This window comes from Schistocerca nitens, chromosome 4, assembly GCF_023898315.1.
Source record: "Schistocerca nitens isolate TAMUIC-IGC-003100 chromosome 4, iqSchNite1.1, whole genome shotgun sequence".
Taxonomy (NCBI): domain Eukaryota; kingdom Metazoa; phylum Arthropoda; class Insecta; order Orthoptera; family Acrididae; genus Schistocerca; species Schistocerca nitens.
In genome coordinates, this window is record NC_064617.1 from 928,441,807 (window position 1) to 928,455,580 (window position 13,774).

A 13,774-nucleotide genomic window follows, 5' to 3' on the forward strand; every position below is an offset into this window, starting at 1 on the left:
CACAATATTATTCGATTACAGGTTCTTCGCATTTGCCGTAAAGGGTTTCGCGAGAACTTCGTCGTCTTTATCCAAGGATTTTCATTTAAGTTCCATGACCTCCTAGCTTTTTTTCTTGAATTGGGCAGTACTACAGCGACAGGTGCACAGATTCTGTATCGCACAACGAGGATTTGCTTCAAGGTGGAACGGCAGTTTTAATTTGCCACATTCAGTGACAACAGCTTTCCGTAACACGTTGATGCCAACGACATTTGTGTCTTGCAAACCGAGGTTCTCCTTGACATTGTAGCACGTGGAAATCCTTTTGCGTGCATGACTCCGCAGATGGAGTGGGTAAGCCTTCTACACGCAGGTCCGACCGCGGTTAGATTCGCTGATACCGCTCGCCTCGCCTCTCCAATGCTATTCTCGACTGTGGCGCCGACAGTCAGTACAACCTTCCTGTCACGTAATACTCGTGTGCAGAACAATTCTGTTCTCTGTGGGGATCTGGCTGAGATTCAGTTGGTTAAATGAGTATTGTGATTTCAAAAACCGGACTGTTAGCATATAAAGATTTCTAACTAGTATCGCACGGTCTCGTTTGCCATGTGTCAGGTTAGTCCCTACACGCCATTTAAGATACGCTATACTGGTAACGTAACTTATTGTCTTTTCAAAATGCAGATGTTCCCCAACAGTATCTAAGACTATCAGATTTCGTTAAAACCACGAAAGATAACGTGGTAAAAGACAAAGAAAAATATAAATAAGAACTTGAATGTAGCCAGTAACTCATTTGAACACTACTGTCCAGTTATACACCAAACAAATCTGTTGTACATCTATAGAAACACAGAATAGAAAAGACCACAAAATAGCAATACGAGCGACAATTCATAGGAGAGCATGTGTAACTGAATGTGTTAACAGATAGTTTTTTGTATTCTCCCAAATAACTAGCGACACAGTTTTCCATTATAAATGTTGGTCTGTAAAATGCAGAATCATTTGTTTTATACTTTCTCATGAATACATAGTGAAATAAAATGACTGAACAGGACTTCATCATTACAGCGTTTATCGATCACCGTGCACCGTACACTTTAAAACTTTAGTACTGTGCTATATTAGCAAATCACGTCGGGTCCTCGTAGCCAGATGCAAATTTTTGACCTATACGATATTATATATTGTCTCACAGAATGATCCTAATTTTACCTACAGCGGGAGAGTGTAGGAGATAAATAATTATTATGCTTCGTTTATGCTTTAGATCCTAGAATGCCTTTTATATGTTATGATATTATAAACTGAAAACATGCCGTTTGTCACCTTGATCACTGCAACATTTAGAAGCACCCAGCTCATTTGTGTGTTTTTTTTATTTATGACTTTACTGTGAATATAAATAATACTAATATTTAAGCTAAGAGAGCCTTTCGATATCCATGGTAATATGCATATTCCTGAAAAAATGAACACGTGTACTAATAACGCAATAAAAATTATTTACTTTGTATTCAGTGGAATATTTGTGGAAGTATTTGTTATGGATTTCTCTTTCTCTCCATTTTTATTTCTTGTTTCCGGGGTCTTGCTTTCCAACTACGACCGTTCTTTATTTAGTATGTGTGGATATTTCCTCTGTGGTAGAGTCTGCGATGCTCTTACTGTAGTAGCTGGTTTTGGTTTTGTACGAGGGGACTTAGAAAAGTAAGTTATACATTAGTGTGGCAGACCAAGTAACTTCTACTGAACGCTGCACTGCAGTTCAGAGTGACACATAAACGTAGCACTATTTTTCAACATAGTCAGAAGGTCTCTATAAACAACGGTCGGAACGTTCTACCAATCGTTCAGTTCCTTGATGATGGAAATCCACTCCTTGGCCACAGAGCCACTCGAGAACAACTGTGCGAACGTCCTCATCTTTGTAAAATCTCTTTTCCTCCAATGTTCTTTCAGCTTGCCGATTGCCTGGACATTGTCGTCCGTGGTCGATGTCGATGGCGTTCTTTCTCGAGGAGCATCACCACCCTCGTCGGTGCGGTTTGCTCAAACTGTTGGCACCATGTCCCCACTCTAGCTGGGTGCAACACTGCATCTGGTGCACGAAGTGCCAGAATTTCGCGACGAATCTGTGTGTAATTTAGACGTTTTACACACAAGTATTGTACTGTCAGAGGTAGTTCATCTTTGTAGTACTTTTGCTGTTGCCACGTCATTTCGCTCTCAGACTGTGATGCACCTATTAACCGTACCACAGCAGTACTGCATATGCAGTAAACCCAGAACATGTAATCCCTTTTACCAATGCACCACTGTTGTTGGTCAATTGTCTTAGTGTAGGACGACATGTATAACTTACTTTCTTAAGTCCCTACATATTTGTGATCTATTCTGTTGTATCATGTGTCTTTCTGCATTTTGTGGTTGTATTTTGGATTGTTGTGTGTGTGTGTGTGTGTGTGTGTGTGTGTGTGTGTGTGTGTGTGTGCGTGGGTGGGTGGATGGGTGTGTGTGAATTGTTACATACGCTACTAGAAAAAAAAGGTGGTCACTTTTTCGAAACCCTGTAATTGTCTCCAATTGCGAAGCATAAGTATGAAATTTGGTTCAAAGGTGCCTACAACCCTCCTCTATAAAGCTGTAAAAGCGTGGCGGCGTCCGACGTCACCCTCTGACTCACCGACACTTCAAACAGCAAGGTGTCGACACTTGCGAAAGAAAAGGCCACAGCTCAGAAATTCATATGAGGTGTAAGGTGGGTTAATGATGTCACAATGGCAGCAAGTTCCACCACAATTATGCCCAACGCCATCGTGGACATATCGCACTATTGGAAGTTCGTCATCCTCTTATGCACATTTCACCCTTCTTCTGACGCTTCTGCTATGTAGGTCAGAACCACGACATCCAGCGCTGAAATCACACAATTTTTCTTATGGGTGGAAGTGTAAAACATTTTAGATACACCACCACTCAAAATCGACATGGAAAGCCCTTGTGAGATGGCATAAAGGGCGTCAGTGAAACCAGCCCTTTGCTTGGGGCGTAGATTCTTACATATTTCGAGGTAGAAACGACAGTTCGCAGTGCGGTGAGCAACAGTACGACGCTCTTGACAACGTTAGACACTGCTGACACTCTCTGAATGATACATCTAAGGACATCGTGGGGCTGCAGTCCCATTGAATGTGACCTGACCTCTTTGGTGTGTAGTGCGATTGCAACTTTTTGCTCTGGTATGCCTGTTGGAATCACTAAACACCACTGCAAAGCACTTGACGAAATCTGAACGTGATCCAAAGCAGCAAAGGATGTTTAAGCTTTTTTAACCATCCTCTTTGGTGTCCTCCTGTAGTGTGATCATGGAGGGATGCCAAATTGATATGTGCACGAAAAAAGCACCAAAGGATCTCTCTAAGAACCCCCAGTTTGGCAACAATGTCGGCGCCACCCACACACCTTTCTTGAGCACTTTAAAGATGTACCTGTCAGAGACCTAGACACCCATTCAGCTGAGTGGTATCATGCGGCTGGTGTAGCGCCTGAGGGAAGGCAACCCTATGTAAGAGGAATCAAAGGGGTTGCCTGCTCTCAGGCGCTACAGCAGCTGCATGACACCACTCAGCTGGATGGGTGGCTATGTCTCTGACAGGTACATCTTTAAAGTGCTCAAGAAAGGTGTGTGGGTGGCACCGACATTGTTGCCAACTGCGAACTTGGGGTTCTTAGAAGGATCCTTTTCCGATTTATTCATGCACATGGCAGTTTGGCACCGCTCTGTGTCTAGTGTTCGGATGTCGAGTGTTGAGAGTGTCGAGCGTGTGTTGGTGCAACTGAACAGTGTCGAGTCGTGATGGTATGACTGTGTTGCAGTATTCCTCCTGTGGCGTGGTAGTGTTGTTGCTTTTGTGTCTTGTGTCTGTTCGCTGCCAGAGGAGCCGCGCGTGACGTGACTGCAGTCTTACCTGTACAGCTCTGCGCTGTCGCTGTGTGCCGTGTCGGTGTTCCTGCGCGCCGGCTTCCTGCTCAAGCTGCTCTTCATGGTCGCCACCGCCGCCGCACACCTCGCGCTCTACTCCTCCATAGACGCCTTCCACCTCTACTTCCGCAGCACGCGCGACGGGTGAGTCAGTCGACGCTCTCCTACGACTGCTAGCACTACCATTACTACTGCTGCTACTAGCTAGAGTATTTACACACTGTCATCCTAGTATACATTTAATAAATTCGTAATTAATTTTTACGAAATAAGGAAATCAAACAGTTTTCCAGTGTAGCTCATACCATATGTCTTGGTTGGGACATAGATCGTACGTTAACTACTCCACGTGGTTCTCTTAATGCTGTTGTGCAAATGCTGTACAGCAACTAAGTGTATATCAGTAGAACGGAATGGGAACCATCTTAAAAACAGTTTATAAGATGAAATTCACTTGTTCTTGAGATACCTGCTCAAACGATGGGCCTTGGCAAGGTGTGGTGGCTCCCGTACCTCAGTGATGCAGAGAGCTCTAATGTACGAGGGTTGGAACTTAAATAGTGGCAACTATTTATTCACCACCGATACAAAAGAGTTACATGTTTGCATCTGTTACTGTCATTCAAAGTAGTCACCAGCGTTGTGTAGAACCCGTTGCCAGCGATGTGGAAGGCGTAGTACACCGTTAGCAGAGACTGTTCTCTTGATGGTGCGAATGGAGCGGTCTACTGCCTGTCGAATCTCTGGAACAGTTCTGAAGCGAATGCCACGAAGTGGTTCCTTCATCTTCGGAATCAATTCAAAGTTACAAGGACTTATGTCCGGGGAGTATGGTGGACGGTACAGTACTTTCCAGTCCCATCGACCGAGCAGAGTAGCCACAGCTTGCGCTGTATGCGCCCACGCATTGTCGTGCAAAATGATGGGTGGGTTGCGCAGAAAGTGTCCCCGCTTCTTTCACAAAGCTGGTTGCAGGTGATGCTCCATAAACGAACAGTAATCCTGTGCATTGACGGTCTGCCGTGGAGGAACGTAATGCGTTAGGATAACACCATCACAGTTGTACACGAGAATCACCATAACTTCCACCATACTGGGGCTCTGATGCACTTTCGACTTTCGTGGCGACCCATAATGACGCCATTCGTTTGACTGGCGTTCCAGTTTTTGCTTCGTGGCATTCGCTTCAGAACTGTTCCAGAGATTCGACAGACAGTAGACCGCTCCATTCGCACAGTCAACAGAACAGGCTCTGCTAACGGTGTACTACGCCTTCCACATCGCTGGCAACGGGTTCTACACAACGCTGGTGACTACTCTGAAGGACAGTAACAGGTGCAAACATGTAATTCTTTTATATCGGTTGTGAATAAATAGTTGCCAATATTTAAGTTCCAACTCTCGCATATGCAACGAAATTTGAAGGGTATTTGTGAAACAGCCAGACTAACATATGGTTCCTGAAGAGGGACAGCAGCTTCACCAGTAGTTGCAGGGGCAACACTCGGGACATTTGACTGATCTAGTTTTGTTGCATAAGCCAACGTGGACTTGATGTGCTGCCACTGCAAACCACCGAAACGAAGAGAAAAGATGTACATCACTATTGCACAGTTTAATGAAAACATCGTCTTGCGTAAAATGTTGGAGGGTGCTGACATCAGAAACAACAATTCTGTAGTCTACGTGTCAGGATATGAAATTTCCATTGCTTAATGGGGTCGGTAGATCTGAGAACTTCAAAGCAGAAGTAGCGAGGTTGAAACTAGATAAAGTGAAAAATAATGAACTGTGATGGCAGGAAGAACAGGAATTCTGATCAGATGTGTACAGGATTCTGAAACAAAATCAAATAAAGGCAGTGCAGCAGGAGGACTAATAATCAAAAACAATATAAAAATATGAGTGGACTGATATGAACAGTACAGTGGTTCCGCAAATGATAAAGAGGTTGAAAGAATGTGTGATCACGTAAAATAAACTAGTCAGTATGTTAAAGGGGATGAAAATTGACTGTGAATGAGGACTGGAATTCGATAGTAGGAAAAAGGAAGAAACGGAGGAAGAGTACGACGACATAGAATGAGGGACAGGAATGAATGGGAAGCCGGCTGCTAGAATTTTATTAAGAGCTTTATTTGATCAGCACAGAAACTTTAAGTTTCCTGAAACAAGGCTGAAAAAATAGAAGAGACTGTAGACCACACACGTTTTTGACTATATAATGGCAAGACGCAGATTTCGAACCAAAATTTTAAACTGCAGAACATTTCCAGGGGCGGCTGGGGTCTCTTAACACAATTTATTGATTATGAATTACGGATTAAATACGAATAAATTGTAGAAATATATGAAATTAATGAAATGTAATCTGAATAAATTGAAAGAACCAGAGGTGTTTGACGGCCTCTGAGCGAGTACAATGTAACTATGGCGGAAACAGGGGAATGGAACGCAACTGAAGACAAACGCATAGCTTTGAGAGATGGTATAGTGGTGTCAGCAGGAGAACGATTAGGTGAAGAGACAAGCCCACTAGAAATCTTTGGATAACATTAATTATATCGAATTTAATTTATGAATAGATTAAATATAGAAACACAGCAAGTGAAGTAGTCAAAGAGGAATACAGCATCTAAAAATGAGTCTGGCAGAAGGTGGAAAATAGAAAACCAGGAATGATTAGAGGAAAACTACAAACCTGTAGATAAACTCACGACACTGAGAAGTACAGTTACCACACAAAGGAAAATTAAAGAACGCTTCGCGAAAAAGCGTAGCAGCTGTGTGAATATCAAGAGCTCGGATGGCAGTCCGGTACTAAACAAAGAAGCTAAGGCTGAGAAGTGGAAGGAACGTACAGAAATGGATATACAGGAAAGAAACTTGAAAGAACTACTGGCGTCCCATTTATCTTGAACACCCTAAATTTCTTTCGTCCAGCAGGAAAATAAAAAAAAATTATATACCAAGCAAATGATGACTAGCTACTAGGGTGGCCATTAACCAGCGTGATTTCCTTTCTTGTGCCTTCGTTCGTTACGAAACTGTGAGGAGCAGTACGTCATTTTTAATATCATCCTACATTGTTATTCGAATATCCACTTCTTCTCCTCAAGACTTGTTCAAAAGCATATCGCAGATTACCATTCACGTAAACATGCCGTTACTGGAAACGTAAGACAAAACCGACTCTGACGCCTCTACACTAGCACACACTGCAAGCGCCCTGGGTAACTGCTCCACTTGCTAGAGTTGACAGTAAAGAAATGGAAAAACCAGGAAAATGCACACCTATCATTCAGTCAATAGTCTTCTGGTGAAGGTCAGTGGGAACACAGTGTGCCCCAACGAAGAGCAGGTAGAAATGCTACTCATCTGTGGAGAATATAAATTAGGAGAACAGAAACTAATGTTTTTATTTACAACATGGGTACATCTACTACAGCGCAGTATTACAATCACAGTAGCCAAGCTGATCTCAGATAACACTGTAGTCACTGAAAAGGCTATCATCTCCACAGCCAACGGAAGACCACCAGCAGTGTACATAGGTTCACTTCGTAGACTTGTGGGAGTGTACAGGATTTAATACAGAACGCTGCCGCACTGTCTGGTGACCGTGAAACGTACACTACAGTTTCTGCACCACATGCTGACCAAAAGATCAAAATTCCTTCTATTGCCAAGACGGGGACCGGCCACGTCCATATCACTGTACAACTGTGTGTTGTGTGTAGATAGAGGAGTCGTGTGTAGGTTACAGCAGATACCCCTGACGTACTGCAGGATCGTGATGGACAGCATTCAGTGATAAATTATAAAGGTTCGATTGTTTCTTGATTGCTGAACAACCGATGGTGGCGTACCTCAGGAAGGCGTTCTCGTGGCGTGTCCTCAGGATGGACCTGGTGCCCGCGCCGTTCCGCATGGCGCTCCTGCTGCTGGTGGTGGTGGCTCTGTTGCACGTGCTCGACCGCCAGCTGGAGTTCACGGCGCGCACAGACTTCCTCTGCAAGGCCAAGCTGCGCGTCGAGCAGGATGAGGTGCGTACTCGCTCGGCCAACAGCCCCAACACCAACTCACCGCGTAGTTAACAAATGGCGGGAACTTCGCCCCTCCTTCCTTCCTTTCTTCCTTCCTTCCTTACTTTCACAAGAAAACTAGATCATCGAGGCAATGGAAGAATCAACAATTTGACGGATATACACTCCTGGAAATTGAAATAAGAACACCGTGAATTCATTGTCCCAGGAAGGGGAAACTTTATTGACACATTCCTGGGGTCAGATACATCACATGATCACACTGACAGAACCACAGGCACATAGACACAGGCAACAGAGCATGCACAATGTCGGCACTAGTACAGTGTATATCCACCTTTCGCAGCAATGCAGGCTGCTATTCTCCCATGGAGACGATCGTAGAGATGCTGGATGTAGTCCTGTGGAACGGCTTGCCATGCCATTTCCACCTGGCGCCTCAGTTGGACCAGCGTTCGTGCTGGACGTGCAGACCGCGTGAGACGACGCTTCATCCAGTCCCAAACATGCTCAGTAGGGGACAGATCCGGAGATCTTGCTGGCCAGGGTAGTTGACTTACACCTTCTAGAGCACGTTGGGTGGCACGGGATACATGCGGACGTGCATTGTCCTGTTGGAACAGCAAGTTCCGTTGCCGGTCTAGGAATGGTAGAACGATGGGTTCGATGACGGTTTGGATGTACCGTGCACTATTCAGTGTCCCCTCGACGATCACCAGTGGTATACGGCCAGTATAGGAGATCGCTTCCCACACCATGATGCCGGGTGTTGGCCCTGTGTGCCTCGGTCGTATGCAGTCCTGATTGTGGCGCTCACCTGCACGGCGCCAAACACGCATACGACCATCATTGGCACCAAGGCAGAAGCGACTCTCATCGCTGAAGACGACACGTCTCCATTCGTCCCTCCATTCACGCCTGTCGCGACACCACTGGAGGCGGGCTGCACGATGTTGGGGCGTGAGCGGAAGACGGCCTAACGGTGTGCGGGACCGTAGCCCAGCTTCATGGAGACGGTTGCGAATGGTCCTCGCCGATACCCCAGGAGCAACAGTGTCCCTAATTTGCTGGGAAGTGGCGGTGCGGTCCCCTACGGCACTGCGTAGGATCCTACGGTCTTGGCGTGCATCCGTGCGTCGCTGCGGTCCGGTCCCAGATCGACGGGCACGTGCACCTTCCGCCGACCACTGGCGACAACATCGATGTACTGTGGAGACCTCACGCCCCACGTGTTGAGCAATTCGGCGGTACGTCCACCCGGCCTCCCGCATGCCCACTATACGCCCTCGCTCAAAGTCCGTCAACTGCACATACGGTTCACGTCCACGCTGTCGCGGCATGCTACCAGTGTTAAAGACTGCGATGGAGCTCCGTATGCCACGGCAAACTGGCTGACACTGACGGCGGCGGTGCACAAATGCTGCGCAGCTAGCGCCATTCGACGGCCAACACCGCGGTTCCTGGTGTGTCCGCTGTGCCGTGCGTGTGATCATTGCTTGTACAGCCCTCTCGCAGTGTCCGGAGCAAGTATGGTGGGTCTGACACACCGGTGTCAATGTGTTCTTTTTTCCATTTCCAGGAGTGTATTTATTGTGTAAAAGCCGTTTAGCTTTGTTCGCATAATCCTCATCGAGAAGTTGAACAAGATTCAATAGAAATAACTACATACTTTCTTGGCGTCAATATAAAAAAATCTTAGCACCAGCATTACAAGAAGCTTTAGATAATACTAATTTCAACTCTCTGTTGCGTAACACACCGTCGCTCGCTTTCTCAAACACGTGGGACATGTTTAATTCCAAATTGCACTGCCTAAAATTAAATTTTTACCATTTTTCATTTGCCAACTTGCATTCTCATATCATTATTGCACGATTTGTCATTGTTATGTTAGTTATTTTGCAATTACGTCTCTAAATACGTTTATCAAATGTCATTAGATTTCACGCACGCGCAGTGTTACAAATGTCTGATAGTCCCCTCAGTTTTTAGACGTGCTCGGTACCATCACTGTAGCTATACTAACTGCCGTTCAGACAGGCAACACGTCCAAGAACTCGATTGCTTTACGTGATACAGACGTCGTTCACCGAAATAGTCTGCAAAATGCAAAATCGGCAACTGGGTAGACACTAGAAAACCTTTTCACAGACATAAAGTATCCTTATCATCCTTTTCATCATCATCATCATCTACAACACCATGTGCACTATCATCTCATTTCTTCTTCCACACCTTCTGTTGGTCCTCCTCTAAATGGCCTCTGAGCTGATGTGCCATTTAAAACTTCGGTTTTGTGTCTACTATCTGAGTATTAACTTAACATCGGAAATGCGAGGGTGAGTCAATAAATAAGTCGCAAACGACATATCGGCGCATATCGTTTTGGAGTTCGCGACCACACGTAGAGCATGTTGTGTGGAAAATAGACAACACACAATATTTCACGGCAAACATTTGAATCCGCAGTCAGACAAAGATCCCAGGTATATTGTAAGTGTGCATCCGACTGGTACAGCGTAGTTCTTGTGAGACAAGGGACTGACAGCAGAGGATGTTCTTAGTGAAATTCGTATCATATTTGGTTACAACTGTATTTCATGGAAAGTTGTATTAAATTGCATGCAGAAACTCAACAAAGGACAAGTTTGCATTATTTATATCATGACAAGAAGAAATTAAAAATAAGCAGCGTCCTGGTCGCCCCGGTTATCCAGTGAAGCCACCTTGTTTCCCCGTCAAGGGGTATTTCGCTACCCGCACGACACATCGGTGTTTTTGGTTGCAGCTATTTAAGAAACAAAATAAATTGTGTATGGCGCGAGAAGTCATTCGTGGGTTCCGAATGTTGTCAAAAGAATTCCATGCTGCAGACTTTCAAGGCCTTGTCGGACGATGAGATAAGTTTTTAAATAGGCGTGGGGAGACTTTTGAAAAGTAAAGTAATCTCAGGCAGGTTCACGTGGCACTGAATTCTCTGTCTCTGTTTGCAACTTGTTTATTGACTCACCCTCGCAACAAATTTTTCATCCATGTCTAATTTTCCCATTGAACTGCAGTAAAACCGTTTAGTGGATTTTCAGCTACCAGTAACAGGTCAGGGAACCCTTAAGATTATCTGTGCACTTGTATGCACATCAAGCCATGGGTGAAAGTGTGAGGACGATGGTACTGGTGGATGTGCTAACAAATGGAGAAGATGTATGACATATACTAAATCCACCGCCGCACTCGTACTTTTCCGTGGTGCGGTGCACGCACCGAAGTCTGCCGCTGAGTGTGGGCTGTTGTGGCGGTGCCGGCAGGTGGAGACGATGCGCGGCATCAACAAGATCCTGCTGGAGAACATCCTGCCGGCGCACGTGGCCGACCACTTCCTAGCGGGCGCGGCGCGCCACTCGGACCTCTACCACGAGCGCTACTCCTGCATCGCCGTCATGTTCGCCTCCATCCCCAACTACAAGGAGTTCTACGACGAGAACGACGTCAACAAGCAGGGGCTCGAGTGCCTTCGGCTGCTCAACGAGATCATCTGCGACTTTGATAAGGTAGTTCATGACCCGTGGATTTAACTTTTCAAAATCATTCTTAAAGAATTTACTTTATTTACTAGCGATTCATCAAGAACATCAACACATTTAATCACATTATGTGAGCGTGGAAGTAATTGCCAGGGAGTAATTGATGAAAATGAAATTAACAAATGGGAATTTTATTCCTAAAAGCTTTTCATAAACAGATTTAAAATTTATAAGCAGAAAAGCACCCTCAAAATATCAAGTTACAATTTTATTTAGAGACAAAAAGAACGATATTGAGAGTATGAGCCTTCAGGCTGAGAAGCTTGCCGCTCCCTTTCAACACTGCCGTAATCACGACGGCTCACAACAACCTCTGAAATACTACACTGGTGCAAATCCGCAACACACCAAATTACTTTAAACTAAAAATTTTAACAACTCACACAAACACATTAACCATGCACCGCGTAAGAGGGATTGAAATGGTACAAACACTCACACTAAGAGATTATTTTCCACTGAAAGTGCAATTTGTTTTTAAAAGGACTCTTACGGTGGAAGGGTGGCAACTTTATAAAAATGACTATTTAAATAAAACCCATGAAATTCAGACATACATAAAATGTACAACATGCTCTACATTATTCATATACCGCCTCGCAAGATGATAGGCAAGATAAAAGCATATTTCAGGAATTCGGCCTTTACACCTTAATTCTATAAATTCGTTAACACCGAATCAGACAAACATGACAGAGGCAGCTATTGACGTACGGCAGACCGACAGACAGACAGACACTATCTGCCTAACAAATGCGGACGCGAGATAAACGAGCAAGCTGGGGACGAGGTACTGACCAAGGGAACAAGTAGAATTTAACAAGTAACTGAAACAACGTATCACGAATCACTTAATTTCTAATAACTGCGATTTCTGGCGAAGACCTGGCGCAGCACCCCCAAAACGCTCTCCCGAACCGTCCGCTGCCAGCCGCTTCAACGGACGCAGGAAGGCGCGCCGATCTCCCATCTCACGGCGTCGCAGCTCGCCCCGGCCAGACCGACGTCGTGGGTTGACTCCTGTTGCTCTCGTGTCGGCCGCGAAGCCACTACCCCTCGCTATAGGGCGCGGCCACTGGACTCACGCGGCGACCTCACATGCGCCGACGCTCCAGGCGGACAAGTCATCTTGTGTCCCAGTGCGCGACCGACCAACCTATCGATCCAACCGCCAATGCCCATTGCCTGAGGAAGGTCGAGTAGACTGGCGGCCTAACACATACTAGCACTCCGGACGACAGACAGACACTAACCGCCTCACCAATGCGGACGAGAGACAGACCCAGACTAACTTGGCTGACCAACTGACCAGACTCGCCCAGACTGACAGATTGACCGACTGCCGAGCTCATAGCGCCCCGTAATGCACGTGAACAGGCATATTTTCCCCTTTCCCACCAGAGGGAGACACCAAAGCTGCGATTGCCACAGCGGCGCCACCGCCCGAAACGGAAGGCGAATGCTTTACACTACGCGCAGCGGCACGCTCTTCAAAACATCTTGCCCGCATCTCGTGGTCGTGCGGTAGCGTTCTCGCTTCCCACGCCCGGGTTCCCGGGTTCGATTCCCGGCGGGGTCAGGGATTTTCTCTGCCTCGTGATGGCTGGGTGTTGTGTGCTGTCCTTAGGTTAGTTAGGTTTAAGTAGTTCTAAGTTCTAGGGGACTTATGACCACAGCAGTTGAGTCCCATAGTGCTCAGAGTCATTTTTTCTTCAAAACATCAATTGTTACCACGGCTCAGTTCACTTCCTATCAAAAGTTCAGAGGCGTAGCAAAGTACTTCTGCTTAGCAGGAGACAGGAAGCAGCTGCACACTTCCGAGTGATTAATATCAAATAATCAGTTCTGAGGATGAAGATGTCGAGCAAAAATGGATAACAATAAAAGCATTTTACTGTACACCAGAGACCAGTATGTGGCGAACAAGGTTGAGGCCTCACAAAAACCCACCGTAGTTAAAGCCGTGTCAGAAAATTACTGCTGAAGCAAAGTAATCTTCATAACAAAGGCAAATTCAGCGTAAGGAGACCAATGCAAAAAGCGTTTAATGAATTATAAAATAAAATTTTCTAGCCGATCTCACTGAAAATCCAAAGACTATTTTCCTCCTCAGTCTTCTGCCTGGTTTGAGGCGGTCATCTACGAATTACTCTCCTATGCCAACCTTTCCATCT

At 45.5% G+C, this 13,774-nt stretch overlaps 1 protein-coding gene across 1 annotated transcript in view; it reads left to right on the top strand.

Moving 5' to 3' along the window:
• Nucleotides 1-13,774, top strand: part of LOC126253553 (adenylate cyclase type 2) — a 330,392-nt gene that overhangs the window by 264,416 nt on the left and 52,202 nt on the right. Inside the window, exons 13-15 of the mRNA XM_049954961.1 lie at nucleotides 3,954-4,117; nucleotides 7,875-8,019; nucleotides 11,325-11,567. Of these exons, the coding sequence (XP_049810918.1) occupies nucleotides 3,954-4,117; nucleotides 7,875-8,019; nucleotides 11,325-11,567 (552 nt within the window). The remainder of the gene's footprint in view (nucleotides 1-3,953; nucleotides 4,118-7,874; nucleotides 8,020-11,324; nucleotides 11,568-13,774) is intronic.